Genomic DNA, 16,828 nt, shown 5'->3' with positions numbered 1-16,828 from the left:
CACTTCCAGGCTGGACAGGGAAGACAACAGTGGCCTGACTTTTTGGTAGTAACTAACCAATTCATTCAGAACTTGTTTTTTCCATAGTGTGATCACAAGCCCTCAGAGAAAAGTGACAACAGAGTTGTACAAGAGACAAGCGACATGACAAACATCACGAGATGCTTTTTGGTGCAGATAACTGAGTATCAGCTACTGTCAAATACCCAAGAACAGCCAACGACATGAATGATGGAGCTTAAAAAACAGAGACTATACAGAAATAAAAACTGTTTCACTGGTTTTTGTTTTCGTTTTTGTTTTTTTTGAGATGGAGTCTCGCTCTGTCGCCCAGGCTGGAGTACAGTGGCGTGATCTCAGCTCACTGCAAGCTCTGCCTCCCGGGTTCACGCCATTCTCCTGCCTCAGCCTCCTGAGTAGCTGGGACTACAGGCACCCACCACTACACCCAGCTAATTTTTTGTATTTTTCGTAGAGACGGGGTTTCACCGTGTTAGCCAGGATGGTCTCGATCTCCTGACCTTGTGATCCACCCACCTCGGCCTCCCAAAGTGCTGGGATTACAGGCGTGAGCCACCACACCCAGCCACAGAAATAAAAACTTCTTTAAAATGTACAGGCTTAAAAAACAGAGACTATACAGAAATTAAAACTTTTAAAAAATGTACAGGCATGCCTGAGAGATATTGTGGGTTAGCGTCCAGAATACCACAATGAAGCAAGTATCACAATAAAATGAGTCACACAAATTTTTTTGTTTCCTAGTGCATATAAAAGTTATGTTTATATTACTCTGTAGTCTGTTAGGTATACATTAGCATTATGTCTAAGAAAACAATGTACATACCTTAATTAAAAAACACTTTATTCCTAAAAATGCTAATGATCATCTCAGCCTTCAGCAAGTTGCCATCTTTTTGCTGATGGAGGGGCTTGCTTTGATGTTGATATCTCCTGACTGATCAGGATGGTGGTTGCTGAAGGTTGGGGTGGCTGTGGAAATTTCCTAAAATAAGACAATAATGAAGTTTGCCACATTTGACTCTTTTATGAAAGATTTCTCTGTAGCATGTGATGCTGTTTGACAGCATTTTACCCACAGAACTTCTTCCAAAAATGTTGTCAATCCTCTCAAATTCTGCTGCTGCTTTATCAACTACATTTATGTAATCTTCTAAATCCTTTATGGTTTGTGGTCATTTTAACACTGTTCATGACTTCTTTATTAGGAGTAGATTCCATCTCAAGAAATCAGTTTATTTGCTCATCTATAAGAAGCAACTACTTACTTGTTCAAGTTTTATCATGAGATTGCAGCAGTTCAGTCACATCTTCAGGCTCCCCTTCTAATTCTAGTTTTCTTGCTATTTTCATGATATCTGCAGTTACTTCCTCCAGTGAAGTCTTAAACCCCTCGAAGTCATCCATGAGGACTGGAACCAACTTCTTCCAAACTCCTGTTAATGTTGATATTTTGAGCTCTTCCCATAAATCATGAATGTTCTTAATGGCATCTAGAATGGTGAATCCTTTCCAGGAAGTTTTCAATTTACTATTCTCAGATCCATCAAAGGAATCACTATGGCAGCTATAGTCTCGCAAACTGTATTTCTTAAATAACAAGAAGTGAAAGTCTAAATGATTCCTTGATCCATGGGCTGCAGAATGGATGCTGTGTTAGCAGAAATGAAAATATTAATCTCATTGTAAATATATCTATATCAGATTTCTTGGATTACCAGGTGCATTGTCAATTAGCAGTAATATTTTCAAAGGAATCTTTTTCTGAGCAGTACGTCTCAATAGAGGGCTTAAGATATTCAGTAATCCAGGCTATAAATAGATATACTATCATCCCAGCTCTGTTTTTCCATTTATAGAGCATAGGCAGAGAAGATTTAGCATCATTCTTAAGGACCCTAAAATTTTCTGAATATCAAATGAGCATTGGCTTCAACTGAAAGTCACCATCTGCATTAACAAGACAATCAGCCTGTCCTTTGAAGCTTTGAAAGCAGGCATTGACATCTCCTCTCTAGCTACAGAAGTCCTAGATGGCATCTTCTTCCCAAGAGAAGGCTAGTCATCTACACGGAAAATCTGTTGTTTACATAGCCACCTTCACGAAAGATCTGAGCTTGATCTTCTGGATAACTTGCAGCTTCTCCATCAGCACATGCTGCTTCACCATACACTTTTATGTTATGGAGATGACTTCTTTCCTTAAACCTCATGAACCAACTGCTAGCTTCAGACTTTTCTTCTGTAGCTTCCTCACCTCTCTCAGCCTTAACAGAACTGAAAAGAGGTAGGGCCTTGCTCCGGATTAGGCTTAAGAAAATGTTGTAGCTAGTTTGATCTTCTATCCAGACCACTCAAACTTTCTCCATATCAGCAATAATGCTGTTTTGCTTTCTCGTCATTCATGTGTTCACTGGAGCAGCACTTTTAATTTCCTTCAAGAACTTTTACTTTGCATTCACAACTTGGCTTATTGTGTTGCACAAGAGGTCTAGTTATCAGACTATCCTGGCTTCAACATGCCTTCCTCACAAAGCTTAATCATTTCTAGTTTTTGACTTAAAGTGAGAGATGTGTGACTTGAATGCTTAGAGGCCTTTGTAGGGTTATTATCTGGCCTCATTTCAATATTATTGTGTCTCAGGAAATAGAGGTTCAAAGAGAGGAAAAGAGATGGGGAAATGGCTGGTTAATGGAGCAGTCAGAACACATACATGAAATCAATTAAGTTTGCCAGCGTATATGGGTATAGTTTGTGGCATCCCAGAACAATTACGGTAGTAATATCAAAGATCACTGATCACAGATACCATAACAGATATAATAATAAAACGTTTGAAATATTGGGAGAATTACCAAAGTGTGACACAGAAACACAAAGTGAGCACATGCTGTTGGAAAAAATGGTGCCAATAAGCTTGCTCAAAGCAAGATTGCCATAAACCTTCAATTTGTAAAAAATGAAATACATGTAAAGTACAGTCAAATGAGGTATTCCTGTATTATTACTATCCTTAAAATGAGGAAATTCTACATACATAAAAGAAGAACAGAATGCCGTATTTTCAAATGCTATGCAAACTCAGAGAACAGAAGAACTCTTAAAAATTAAAACTATGGCCTGTGTGCAGTGCCTCATGCCTGTAATCCCAGCACTCTGGAATGCTAAAGCAGGACGATCACTTGAGCCCAGGAGTTCAAGACCAGCCTGGGCAACATAGCAAGACCCCAATTTACAAAAAAAAAAAAAATTAGCCAGGCATGGTGGCACAGGCCTATAGTCCTAGCTACTCACGAGGCTGTGGCAAGGGGATTGCTTGAGCCCAGGACATCAAGGCTGCAGTTTGAAGGGGTTCCTTTCAAAGGCCAAGTCTGTAGTAATTTGAGCATAAAAATACATGATATCATGGATTATAATCATTTAAGTAAAGTAGGAATCCATGAGTCCATTCTGATTATAAATGAATAAATGAGAGGAAAAGGAAAGCTTCTAATGTTGGAGGATTTTTTTTTTAATTGCCATTTGGCAATAGTCATAATGATAATCCAGTCAAGAATAATCAATGGATGCATAATCTGGAGGATAAAAGCTTGATGAGCAACTGCATGACATACTTCTTAACTTTATTGTGAAGAAACTATCTAAAAGTGACTAAACATCACCAGTAATGGGGCAAATTGACATCATGTGCCTCTTGATATGATGCACTGAGAAGAACGTAGCATTATTTCTGTAGTATTCCTGCCAAAAATGCATAAATCATAAGGATAAATCAGATGGCCTAAATTGGAGGATAATCTCAAAGTAGCTGCCCTATACTCTTAAAATAAATGTTACAGCCATGAAAGACAAGAAAGCATTCTGAGGAACTGTTCCAGATTAAAGGAGACAAAAGAAACACGACACATTCAACACATAATCCTGGATTGGCTCCTGAATAGAGGACATTATTGTGATAATCAGGAAAACTGTAATGGGGTCTGTGGATCAGATAATACTGGAACAATGTTATAATAATTTCCTGATTTTGATATTCATACTATAGTTATGCAGGAGAGTATCCACTTGTTTTGAGAAAATGCACACAGAAGTTTTAAACATAATGGGGCATCATGTTTTCAACTTATTTTCAAACGGTTCAGAAATATGAATTGAATCTGGGTAATCTGCAGGAGGATGTATGGGAGCTCTGTATACTATTTCTGTAACTTCTATGAACATCTTAAATTATTTCAAAATAAAATTTCTAAAACTGCTTCAAAGTATTCCTGTTACTTCAGGCAGACAATAATTTATTAGTTAATGGTTTTTTAATCTGATTGTTCAATCAGTTCCAAATCCACCTCTAAATCTCAATGCTCTACTCTATATCCACAAGGAGTCGTTTTATCTATTTTAAAATATGTACTTCTTCCCCTTTACATATGCCAGAAACTATATGAGGCCCCAAGGAAAAGGGAGGGGTGATAACAAAAGAGAAATAACTCAGTCCTTTTCATTGGTTAACTTTATAATTTATTAGAGTAGGGAATTAATGCATTAAAGGCTACCACCATTCTCTGTTAAATATAGATATCCTATAGAAATTAACTTGCACAATGTCTACAATCACACAGCCTTATTTTTAAAAAATAAAGTTACAGTCATCTCTCCGTATCTGTGGGGGACTGGTTCCAGGACACTGGCCCCATCTCATACCAAAATTTTGAGATGTTCAAGCCCCTTGACATACTCTACCTAAATGGTATAGTATTTGCATATAACCTACACAATTCCAAATACTTTAAATCATCTCTAGATTACTTATCATATGTAATACAATATAAATGCTATGTAAATAGTTATGTTGTTTTCAAAATTTGTCTTTTATTGTTGTATTGGTATTTATTTTCTAATATTTTCAATCCACAGTTGGTTGAATCTACCAATGCAAGAACCCACAGAGAGTCAATTGTACTTTGAAATGACTTCTTTCTTAAAAGTTATATAGTGTCTTCTTTTTTTTTTTTTTTTTTTTTTTTAAGAGATGAAGTCTTGCCATGTCACCCAGGCAGAAGTGTAGTGGCTGTTCACAGGTGCAACCATAGCACACTATAGCCTCAAACTCCTGGGCTCAAGCAATCCTGCTTCAGCTTCCCATTACAGAAAGTGGGACTACAGGAACACGCCACTGTGCCCAGTGCTAATGTCTTAATCACTGTTTTCTGCTCACTAACTCAATACTCTTCTTGCTCAATATTCCTTTTGAATTTATTAGATTTGCATCAGAGTTACTGCCAGTTTCCTTTGCAATGAATCAGCAACTGCCCATCTTTGTACTGTACCTATTATTGCTCTGACATCTCAAAGATTATGGCTATTCTTTACCACTCTGAAATTATTTAAACTCATTTAAAAAATCTAATTTCCAATAGGCTTCTAATTTTCCATCAGATCATTCTTCTTGATAAAGAATATCTAAACCAAACAAGACCTCAGTAGTTCTGCCTTTGTTTTATGAAGTTCTTACTTCAAACCAATTTTAAAATCCTTTTGTGTTGATCTTGGCATGCTCCAAAAGAGCATCATTCTTCATATGTAGCTTACCCTTGATATATGTCCTTCCTTCTAACTGCCCTTTTAGCCTCTGAGCCAAGACAGCTATCTAACCAGTAAAACCGAGTTTTATTTAGAACAACTCTTTCCTTCCCATTGAGATCATTAGAGAGGTTTTCTTTTGGTTTAAATATATTTTAGATGTTATTGTTTGCTCTATAAGTCTCTCATTCTGAAAGTCACAATCACATTTATAGTCTCTGGTTATGAATCCTACATATGTTTGCTCTGGCCAAATCTACTTTCTTGAAGTCAACAGAATGTGTCTGTTAAGTCCCAGCACTCTTTCTTTCCTCTTCCACTGGTTATTAATTACTATTCACAATTCAGAGTAGAATATGCTTCCAGCAACCACCCAGACATCTGAAGTCCCCAATCACTGTTATACTTTATCTCTGCAGATTTTATCGACTGAATTAGCAAGGCACATCTTCCAAACTGTCCTAGAGGTCCATTATATACTACCAAAATAATGACTTCATTTAAGTTTTATTACTTCTCAAATCACTCTAGTATTGTAGACAACCCTCAGGGTTGCACATTTTTATAAATACTATGTTCTTTCTTTTCCTTGTCCCCTTTGATAGGGCCATTTCTTTTTAATAAAGCATGCGATCTGTTGCTAATATTCCAAACACAAAATCCACCTAAATTTTGTAGATCACATTTACAGTCACAATCTGTGTTCTTTCAAAAGTCTTCTACCTTTATACAACTTAAAATTAATGTGACAAGGTAATATATAGACAGCAAATGAGAGGTAATAGAACCAAAACTCACGGTATCTAGAATTACTGAAAAGAACTTCTCTTTTTTGTTGTTTATTTGGCTTTTTTAAACTCGAGAAGGTCTTATGGAAAAGGATAAGAAGAAGTCATAATAAGTATTGTATACCAATTATGAAAAAATTACAAGAAGTTTATTCTGTCTGAGTAAATTATCTAAAATTATGTGATCTCTCCTCCAACATGTCATGAAATAGTCCACTGAAAGGTAAACTTAAAAAAAAAAAAAGTACAGGTATAAGTCAAAATACCAAGTAACTAATCATGTGTACTCTGACATATGCCTGAAGAAAACAAAGGCTCCTGTAAAGTCTTTAAAAAATCACAGGAACACTACAAAACCCTGAAAACTAGTGACACTCAGCCCAATCATTACGACTATTACGCTATCTTTTTTTTTTTTTTTTGAGATGGAGTTTCACTCTTGTTGCCCAGGCTGGAGTACAATGGCGCAATCTCGGCTCACTGAAACCTCCGCCTCCTGTGTTCAAGTGATTCTCCTGCCTCAGCCTCCCAAGTAGCTGGGGTTACAGGCATGTGCCACCACACCTGGCTAATTTTGCATTTTTAGTAGAGATGGGGTTTCTCCATGTTGGTATGGCTGCTCTCGAACTCCTGATCTCAGGTGATCCGCCTGCCTCAGACTCCCAAATATTACACTATCTTTTAAAACTAAAGGTTGTTCAGTCAGATATTGATGATAACCCACTCAATAATTTTGTAATGATTGCCAGAGTGATTTGCAGCAGTTCCCTGTAATGGTTTTTACTTTCTTGCTTTGCTAAAATGCAAAGATGGTATGCAAACATTTTTGAATTATAAGTTGCTTAAACATAAAATAACATTTTTCTAGTAAACTGTCTTAAAAGGAAAACTGTCATTATGTCAAATCAATTTTATAGGCAATCAGTTAATTTAAGTAAACACAATAAATATCAATAGTCCTATTTATCATAAGTAGAGACTTTCCCATTTACCATTTCTCTCCCCAGGACAAATTAAAATAATTCTTACCTAATTCATAGAGATGCCCATCTACATGAACTAATGCAATAAAATGAAGATCTACTTTCTCATCTATACTTGGTGCCTGGAATAGGAGGGAAAAATAGGTATTATATACATTAGTAGTCAAACAAATCAGTCATGTATATATAAACACATACAAATAACATCAAATTATATAAGAGAACACTTATCCAATATAATTCAAGGCTTAATGTTTGGTATAATGGACAAAGAGTGACCATGCCTGTGTTTGTGACAATGTGCTCATTTATTGGCAAAGAAAACAGTGACTAAAAGCACAACTTTCTTAATCTCAACTATCTAAAGACCAAAAATTGTGTTCACCTTAGAAGCCTCAGCACTTAGCACAATGCCTGGTATACAGTATACGCACAATGCATACTTACTGAATGAAATGAATACATGAACTGATATGTATGAGTTTTTAAAATTTGAAATAAGAAAGTTAAAATATTTTTACACCTAACAGCTTAAAGAAACTCTTTTCGAGTTAAATTTTAAGATGTCAACAGAGATGTTCCCTTAAAGACTTGAACTTAATAATCTGATGTTTTAACAGTGCAGTGTAAACAGTCTTTGAGTAAAATAAGCATTTTAACTCACTGTGGATTTTAAAAGTTTAAAAATGAATACATGCAGGAAAGTAGCCCAGGCGATTAAAAGGAAGGGAAAAAAGATAAGAACAAATTAAAGTACAATTCACAGTAGCCTATGATTTTTCTCTTGCTTTGATGCTTAATAAACAATTTGAAATTAAGACTAGATCTACGTTTCTTTAGCTTACCAATCAATTTGCATGAGTAATATCTACATTTCTAAGGCATTCAAATAACATATGCAAAGTCGATATATTGATTAACTGGCACTTTCTATGATATGCAGTAACTATACAGCTAATATTAATATGAGTTAGCTATACATCAAATCTAAATGGTTTGAAATGAAATACAATCACTGTTAAAATGCAAATAGAGCACAAATTTTAAAGGAAAAGTTTTCAAATGGCATAAATCAAATTATATCTCAGATTATTTAATATCCTTTCAGTAACAGATAGTATCTTAAATAAAAAATTATATTCTTTTCATCCTCAAGTAACTATATATTTTCCAGTAGTTGTAATATGAAGTTTTCTGACGCAGATATTGAAAGGTACAGAATAAACATTACTATCTTGGATTTACAGAATGTTTCTAAAACATTTATATATAGTGTCTCACCTAATCTCACATTATTCTTCAGAGGTTATTTCCCTCAAATTATGAATGGAAGAAATTCAATATAAACTGATGTGGCAAGTCAGCTCTTCTAGCTTCACTCTACAACTGCAGAATTCCACAGGTGTTAGCAATCAGGGTTATCTAGTTTTATTATTGCTCCAATACTGCACTTCTCCATCTTGTGGTAGCCCCTCTAATGCCAGAGGCTCCTCCGCTAGGTTTTGAGGCAGTCCATTCCATTGTTACACAGTTTTGTTAGAATTTTCCCTCATACTGAGGCTAAATATGTCTCCTTGTATTTTCCATCATCTTAGATAAAAGTCTAATCCCTCCTGAACATATTTCTTCAAATATGTGAAGACAGTGATAATGAGTTACCTTACTTTCTTGGTCAGAGAATCAAAAAATATTAGTGGCCACTCAGTCTAATATCTCCATTTATCAATAATCAGAAGAGAATCCAATTTTTTAAGGCTAAACCTAGGCAATTATATAAACAGTAACTTTAATTCTATAATAAAAAAGGCTATAATGAATTATTCATTCACCTAGGAAAGAGTCTTGTTTTTACTCATTTTAAGACAATTTTCCAACAGGATATGAAATACTCTAAATCTTTTAAACTTTATGCTTTCATAAATTATTAGTTACCTTAACACCATCTCTTCTTAAGAATTACACATCTTATAGCTTCTATTTTTCATATTGCGCCAGTAAATACAACCATGCTAGAGGTAAAAGTAGTACAACTGGAGTCAGAGAACTGCATATGGACCCAAACCCTGTAAGCCTCGGGTTTCTTATCCACCTCGAGGTTTAAATGAGCTGCATGAAAGTACTTTGTAAACTGTTAAGTGTTATATAAAACTTATGTATTACTCTAATAATAATACTACATTATTGCAAATGTAAGCAATTACCAAATGTAGTGACTCAAAATTGTGCATCATTGCACCTTTAATCTAAAAGTGCATACTAAAAATACAAAATTCTAAAAAGGGTATGAAAAGCCTTCAAACTATTATAAAAGATAAGCAAAGCTCAAAACTTCTAAGCCTTCCACAAAACCTCAGAACCTGTGATAAGCCTTTTCCTTCGGTCAGCTTCAATTAGTCTCAGAGTCTAAAAATCTGTAATTATTTAATTGCTTAAAAATTATTCCACTAAAAACAAGAAAAATAAGTAAAAAGCAAATTTCAGCAAGTCTTGTTTCAAAAAATGACCAAGAAATAACTACGCAAAGGGCAAAAAAAAAGCTATAGATTGGATCTTTTTCCCTTCATATATATATGTATGTTTCCTTTTTTCCTTCATATATATGTATGTATGTATATATGTATGTTTATATTGAATTTCTTCCATTCATAATTTGAGGGAAATAACCTCTGAAGAATAATGTGAGATTAGGTGAGACACTATATATAAATGTTTTAGAAACATTCTGTAAATCCAAGATAGTAATGTTTATTCTGTACCTTTCAATATCTGCGTCAGAAAACTTCATATTACAACTACTGGAAAATATACAATTACTTGAGGATGAAAAGAATACAATTTTTTATTTAAGATACTATATATGTATATATATATATATGAAGGAAAAATTAAAATTCCACTTTACATCCAACCACCACTTTGGCTTTGAAGCTGCCGCCTGATATTGACACTTCATAGATGTAGTATGACTATTCTTGTATGTCTCTATCTACTGATGAGGATCCTACTCTTTTAGTATAAATAGTACCACTGATTTCCAATCAATTAGTTTTGATATATATATCCCTAATTTAGAATGCAACACTTCTTAGTTAACTCAAAGAATTAAAAAGTGATAACAAATCAATTAGATATAAATACTAAATATAAATGTCACATTAAAATATACACTAAATTTAATGTATAATTGTATAGCACTTAATATATACCACCAGGCACTGTTCTAAATATTTTATATGTATCAAATAATTAATCATCATACTGGTTGAGCATCCCAAACCCAAAAATCTGAAATCTGAAATGCTCCAAAACCTCAAACTTTTTGAGCACCAACAGGATGTTCAAAGGAAATGCTAATTGCAGCATTGTGGATTTTAAATTTTCTGGCTTGAGATACTCAACCAGGTAAGTCTAATATAAATAACCCAACCAAAATCCAAAACACTTCTCATCCCAAGCATTTTGGATAAGAGATACTCAACCTGTATAAACCCAATAAGTTACGTAATATGATTATACCCATCTTACTCTTGAGAAAACTGAGGCACAGAAGCATTAAGTAACACGCTCTAGGTCATATAGCTAGTAAGTGGTAGAATCTGGATTCAAACCCAGGCAGTGTGCTTCTAGAATCCATGTTCTTTACTACTATGCTACAAAAATATTTAAAGCTATAAGGCAATGGAACTAATATGGAGCCAAGATCAACATTATATAAAAGCATATAAAACAGGAAATGCCAAATTTTATATGTTCATTTATATTTGGAACATTTTTAAGTAGAAAAGAAATAATTCACATTAGAATTGGATCAATTGTGCTCATGTCAGAATTTACACCTTTAGGATTCTACCCTGGTCATTTAATTCACCTTGTATCTCTCACTGTGCCAAATGGTATATGGCATAGTAGAGAAGCAACAAATATCAAATGGATGAATGAATAAAAATGAAGAATGTCGTGATCCAATGAGGATAATGAAATAGAAAGAGATGTGAGTTTGTTGATACTCAGCACAAATGGAAAAGTATTTGATGACCATACTGATATTTGGTGGAAGCAAATATTTAAGGAAAGATACCACTTCAAAGTTTGAGATAACACTAGAAGGGTAAATAAGGGGAAGGAAAGAATGCTTGCCACTGACTTTTAATTGTTCTTAAGCATTAAATGTACATGTAATCGGACTTCCTCCTCTGGCTTCAAAAGCCATCATGATTTATAGAAATGTCAAATTTCTTATAAATGTATGGCACACACCAAAGCTTTAAGATACTCCATTTCTAGGGAGGCTCTGCCAAACCACAGTCATTGCCTTTAATAGTCCAAAACATCAGAAAGACAAGAGCTGTAGTTGCTTAATTCTGTAGTGTATCTCAATTATGATAATTACTAGAATTGCATCATCAGTCTCAACATTTAAGATAATTAGCAAGATTATAAGAAAAATGTATTTTTAATAGTTTGCAGATATCATTAGCCTATAAAAGAGAAATCATAAATTTGTGGGAAGCCTCATCAATACACAAGGAGAAAATCTTCATTTCCTACTTGGAAAAGATCTTTAGAAACTGAACAGGCAGGAAAGATCAGATCAAGATTAAACCAAGTACCTGAGCCACCTCAGAGAATAAAATAATAGCTTAGATGAAACACCCTACACCATCAAGGATTTAGATTGAGAATAGAGTAAGTAAAGTAACCCCAGAGCACGGCAAGAGACTAAAGTCATGCTCAGAAACATAAAAATAATAATAATAATAATAAACTAATAGATGGCAAAGAACTCAGAAGGTACACAGCATTTGTTGACCTGAGTCAACTAAATGAATTCAGAAAGCTGAAGGGTAAGAGAACACATATTCACTTCAACAATTAACCAGACTTAAACATTATCACGAATGTGGATCAGTACTCATCAAAAGGCAGGTGCCCTTATGTTGGCAGGATATGGAGTGGAAAGATGGATGTTCTGAGGCACTGGCAAAAGTCAAGCTAGAATGCAAAGCATAGAGATATGCTTGCAATCTTATTGGGGGAGAAAAAGTTAATGGTTGAGTGAACCAAGAGAAAAGCACTCTGAAGACTGAAGTTGTTTAAGAAAAAAAAAAAAAAGGACAGCCCTTGTCACTGGAAGAAGAGATGGAAGATTGACTAAACTTACAACAGAATGGAGACCCAAAGATGGTAGGCGTAAGAAGGGTCGCCAGCGACGAAGACGGAGAGATGGACTGGTAGCCTTTGCAGGGCCTACATGGTTACGTTTGACCCAGGGCAGGGATGCATGGTGACACAATGATGAGGCCTTCGTTCTGCAGTGGCTAGAATGAGGCTGTGATGAGGATGGCGAGGAGGACTACATAATTAAAAAAGAGAATATTTTACTTAGCCCACGTTACTGGGTGATCATTTATTCTTAAAAGCAACGTATGGTCATGCTTGTCATTCATATGGTCTACTATTTTTAATAACCATAATCTATCTAGCAAAGGATCATGTATGAATATTGGTTAAAAGCAGGTAAAGTGGAAATATATAACCAAGTATCAGGTTATATGCCACAGTTCTATTAAGTGTATATTGGAAATATTCACATATCCTCATTTGCATAGCACAGACTCATGGAAATTAATACATAAAAGCCACTAAAATTATTACATCAAATTGTTTTTAAAAAGTAACACACGCACAAAAACCATGTAACGCATATAAAATGCACAAAGAATAACGGGTAGAAGAAAACTGTATGGTGATAGGCGTTTGGTAAAAAAGAACTCCTTAAAAGGAATAAGCTCCAAGAAGAAAAAAAAAGCCAACTTTAAAATATAAACGAGAGTGAAATTAATCCCTCCAAAGCTGACGATCTGAATAAACTATCCTCCTACTTAGGCTGATACGTTACATGGAAAATATCATGGCCTCTTAGCTATCTTTTAGGAAACAATATCATTAAATAAAATACGCATCTTTTTTTATGCCAGGTGCTTTTTAAGGACTTGACATATATGGGTTCATTTAACCTTCCAGTAACCCACAGGCACAACTATTCCTGTTATACAAATGAGGAATCAGAGCACAAATGGGTTAAGTAACATAACCAAGGTCACACTCCCAGTAGGTAACAGAACTGGGATTCAGACCCAGGAAATCAGGTTCTAGAGTCCAATGATCTTAATCACTGTGGTGTATAGCCAAAGTGACCAAAAAAAATATGTTAATGCTAACATGAGACACATTACTGTTAAGGACAGAAATAATTCTGATAAGGTTAGGTATTTTGGGAACACCTTTTCAAACACTATTGTACCACAAAAGGCAAATCTAGCCAAGAGTTTTCTACAAAGTATACAAGGGTATGATAACTTAATAGTAGTAATCCAAATGACTTCATAATTGTCACATTGGATTAATAACACTAGTATATAAAATAAAAAATTTGAGGGAGTATGACAAAATTACAATCACTATAATCATAGTGAGAAGAAATAAAAAGAATAGTAATATAAATCCTTGCTTGGTGATAATAGATTTTGCTAACCGTAACAACCATAATAGATTTCTCTTAAGGAAAATGAGTTTTACTTTCCGAATGATTTTTAAAACTCTTGTCAACTGTGAAAATTCTCTAATCCTACTTAGTACCTTCAATCTAAATAAACAATATACTAACCTTAAAAAAAAAGCTATCATTTTGATGCGGGGTTAAAAAATATGTTTGAACATTTTAGCTGCTCATAATAAGAATCAGTCAATCAAAAATACATAAATGAATCCTATACTTGATTCTATATGGGAACAAAAGTATATATGCTAATGTCTTCTCTCACAGACATAGTTTAATAAGAAATTTGTCACATTCAATCTGATTATGGTCAAATAACAGGAAAGAGAAAAGGAAAGACTAGAGGAAGAAGAAAGAGGCAATGAATGAAAGGGGGAAAGAAATGATGTAAAGGAAGAGATAGAAGGAGAGGTGACTAATAAATAGTGGAGAAAAACATTTCTAAGAATCTAGAGAGGGAAATATTACTAAACTAGCATTGTACACTGAAAGAATATATAAAGTTGGGATGGGTGAAATGGGAAAATATTCTTGGCAAAGAATTCAGTGTGAGAAAAGAACAGAAATAGAAATAAGGAAGACATGTTTAGAAGAGTAATTTGTCAGTTCTGAAATTTGAATTTATTCTTTCAATTTAATAAGTTAGCTTCTTACTTTTTCATGGGTATTGGCAAAAGGCATGAGACACCTGGGCCAGAGAAAAAAAAATTACTTATAGCACAGCAAGGAGCATGATCATCAATACGTTTGTGCCAATTCATGAGAGCAACAGAGAGAGCCAGGATGGATGGCTGCAAAAGAATAGGCTGCGTTACAGGAGAGGAACACTGAGCTGGGGGAAACCACTGGTTTACAGCAAGCAGTAAGCAAACAGGCTCTTTGTTCCAGAGGCAAAGACATTACCTCATCCCTTAAGGTTGCTTACTCCAAACACACCTGTGAGAAATGTGATTTCCAACTTCAAGTATGATGGCCCTCTTCTTTTATCATTTTTGAAGAACCTTTTTGAAAACTTTTTTTAAAAAAAAATTTCAAATTTACAAAGAGTTACAAAAACAAGCATAATACAGGAAACACCCAGATTTGACTATGACATTTTACCTCCATTTTCTTTATCATCTGCACTTAACACTCTTTTCCTTTTTCTACATAACTTTTTTTCCTGAATCATTTGAAGATAAGTTACATACATCATGGCCCTTTAATCCTAAATTCTTCAGTATTTCCTAGGACTAAGGGAATTATCTTACATTAATATCAGTGCAGTTATCACCCTCAAAATTTTATACTGATATAATACTTTCTCCTAATCGCCCATATTTTAATTTTGCCAGTTATCTAGTTGTGTAATTTATAGCATTTCCCCCAGGATCTAATCTAAGCACAGATATTAAATTTATTCATCATGTCTCCTTAGTATCTTTTAACCTGGAACATTTCTAACAGTCTTTATCTTTTATATTTTAAACATCAAGCCCTTCTCCATTTTTTAATAAATCATTTTCTATTTAAAAAGTCATGCTCTCTGTGATTAGAGACTGCTTTACTTCTTCCTTTTTAAACAATATTCCCTTTCCTTTACTTGCCCTACTATATTGGCTAGGATCTCTACTACAGTAATGAATTTCATTGACTTCTGCTTTTATCTTTGTTATTTCTACCTTTTACGCACTTTGGATTTAATTTGCTCTTTTTTTTTGCTACCTTAAGGTAAAAACTTAGATATCTGACTTGAAGCCATTTCCCTTTTCTACTATAAGCATGTAATACTATAGTTTCCCTCTAACCTCTGTTTGTTTGTTTTTTTCTACTATAAGCATTTAATGCTATAGATTTCTCTCCAACCCCTGCATTAGCTGTATCCTGTCAATTTTGGTATATTTCTTTTCAATCAATTCAAAATGTTTTCTAATTTCTCTTGTGAATTCCTCTTTGATCCATGAGTTATTTAGAAGTGTACTATTTAATATCTAAATATTTGGGGGATTTTCCAGATATTTTTCTGTTGATTTGTAGTTTACCTCCACTATGAATAGAAAACATTCTTTGTATAATTTGAATTTTTTAAAAAAATTTAAGGTTGATTTTTTAATCCAGAATATGGTCTATCCTGGTAACTATCCCATGTGCACTTGAGAAGACTGTATATTCAACTGTTGTATTCCAAATTTCTGAAGTGTTCCACAAATATCAAAAGGGTCAAGTTGTTTGACAATGTTGTTCAAATCTTCAATTTTTTACTAATGTTCTGTGTCTATTTGTTTTATTGATTCTGAGTGTCGACATCTCCAACTATGTTGTTCAAATCTTCAATTTTTTACTAATGTTCTGTGTCTATTTGTTTTATTGATTCTGAGTGTCGACATCTCCAACTATAATTGTGTATTTGTCTATTTCTCTTTTCAGTTCTAACAGTGTTTGCCTCATACATTTAGAGGCTCTAATTGTTAGCTGCATACACATACTTTCTGTTACATGTATGCTATGCCTCCTTGGAGAGATAACCTCTTTATCCCTATGTAATGTCCTTCATCACTGGGAATATTCCTTGTTCTGAAGTCTACTTAACTTCATGTCAATATAACTACTCCAGCTTTCTTTTGATTCGTGTTTGTATAGTTCATCTTTTCCCATCCTTTTGATTGTTATCTTCTAACGTTTTTTAAAATGACTTTCTTGTAAACAGCATATAATTGTGTCTTGCTTTTTTACCAAACTGATCTTTCTTTCAATTTGAGGGTTTATAGACATTTGAGTCTTAGTACTGACATTTCATTAACTTCATGTGATGTTTTATATGGCTGGATTTAAATCTACATTGTCAGTTCTTTATTTTTTCCAACTGCTCTGTTACTTTTCTGCTTTTTGCATTATTTTTATTATTCTATTTTATCTGTAC

The 16,828-nt window shown here is 34.2% G+C and overlaps 1 protein-coding gene across 5 annotated transcripts in view; it reads right to left on the bottom strand.

Moving 5' to 3' along the window:
- Window positions 1–16,828, bottom strand: part of UCHL3 (ubiquitin C-terminal hydrolase L3) — a 55,937-nt gene that overhangs the window by 3,507 nt on the left and 35,602 nt on the right. For 2 of the 5 annotated variants that reach the window (XM_058437988.1, XM_032151045.3), the window contains exon 6: window positions 7,417–7,492. In XM_058437988.1, the coding sequence (XP_058293971.1) occupies window positions 7,417–7,492 (76 nt within the window). Of the gene's footprint in view, window positions 1–945; window positions 1,007–6,423; window positions 6,468–7,416; window positions 7,493–12,316; window positions 12,724–16,828 lie in introns of those variants that run through there. The other 3 variants (XM_058437989.1, XM_058437990.1, XM_058437987.1) reach the window with 3 other exon arrangements.

Source organism: Hylobates moloch, unplaced genomic scaffold (assembly GCF_009828535.3).
Source record: "Hylobates moloch isolate HMO894 unplaced genomic scaffold, HMol_V3 SCAFFOLD_4, whole genome shotgun sequence".
Lineage (NCBI taxonomy): Eukaryota > Metazoa > Chordata > Mammalia > Primates > Hylobatidae > Hylobates > Hylobates moloch.
Note: the sequence above shows the minus strand (reverse complement) of the source record. Positions and strands in the feature narration are given on the sequence as shown.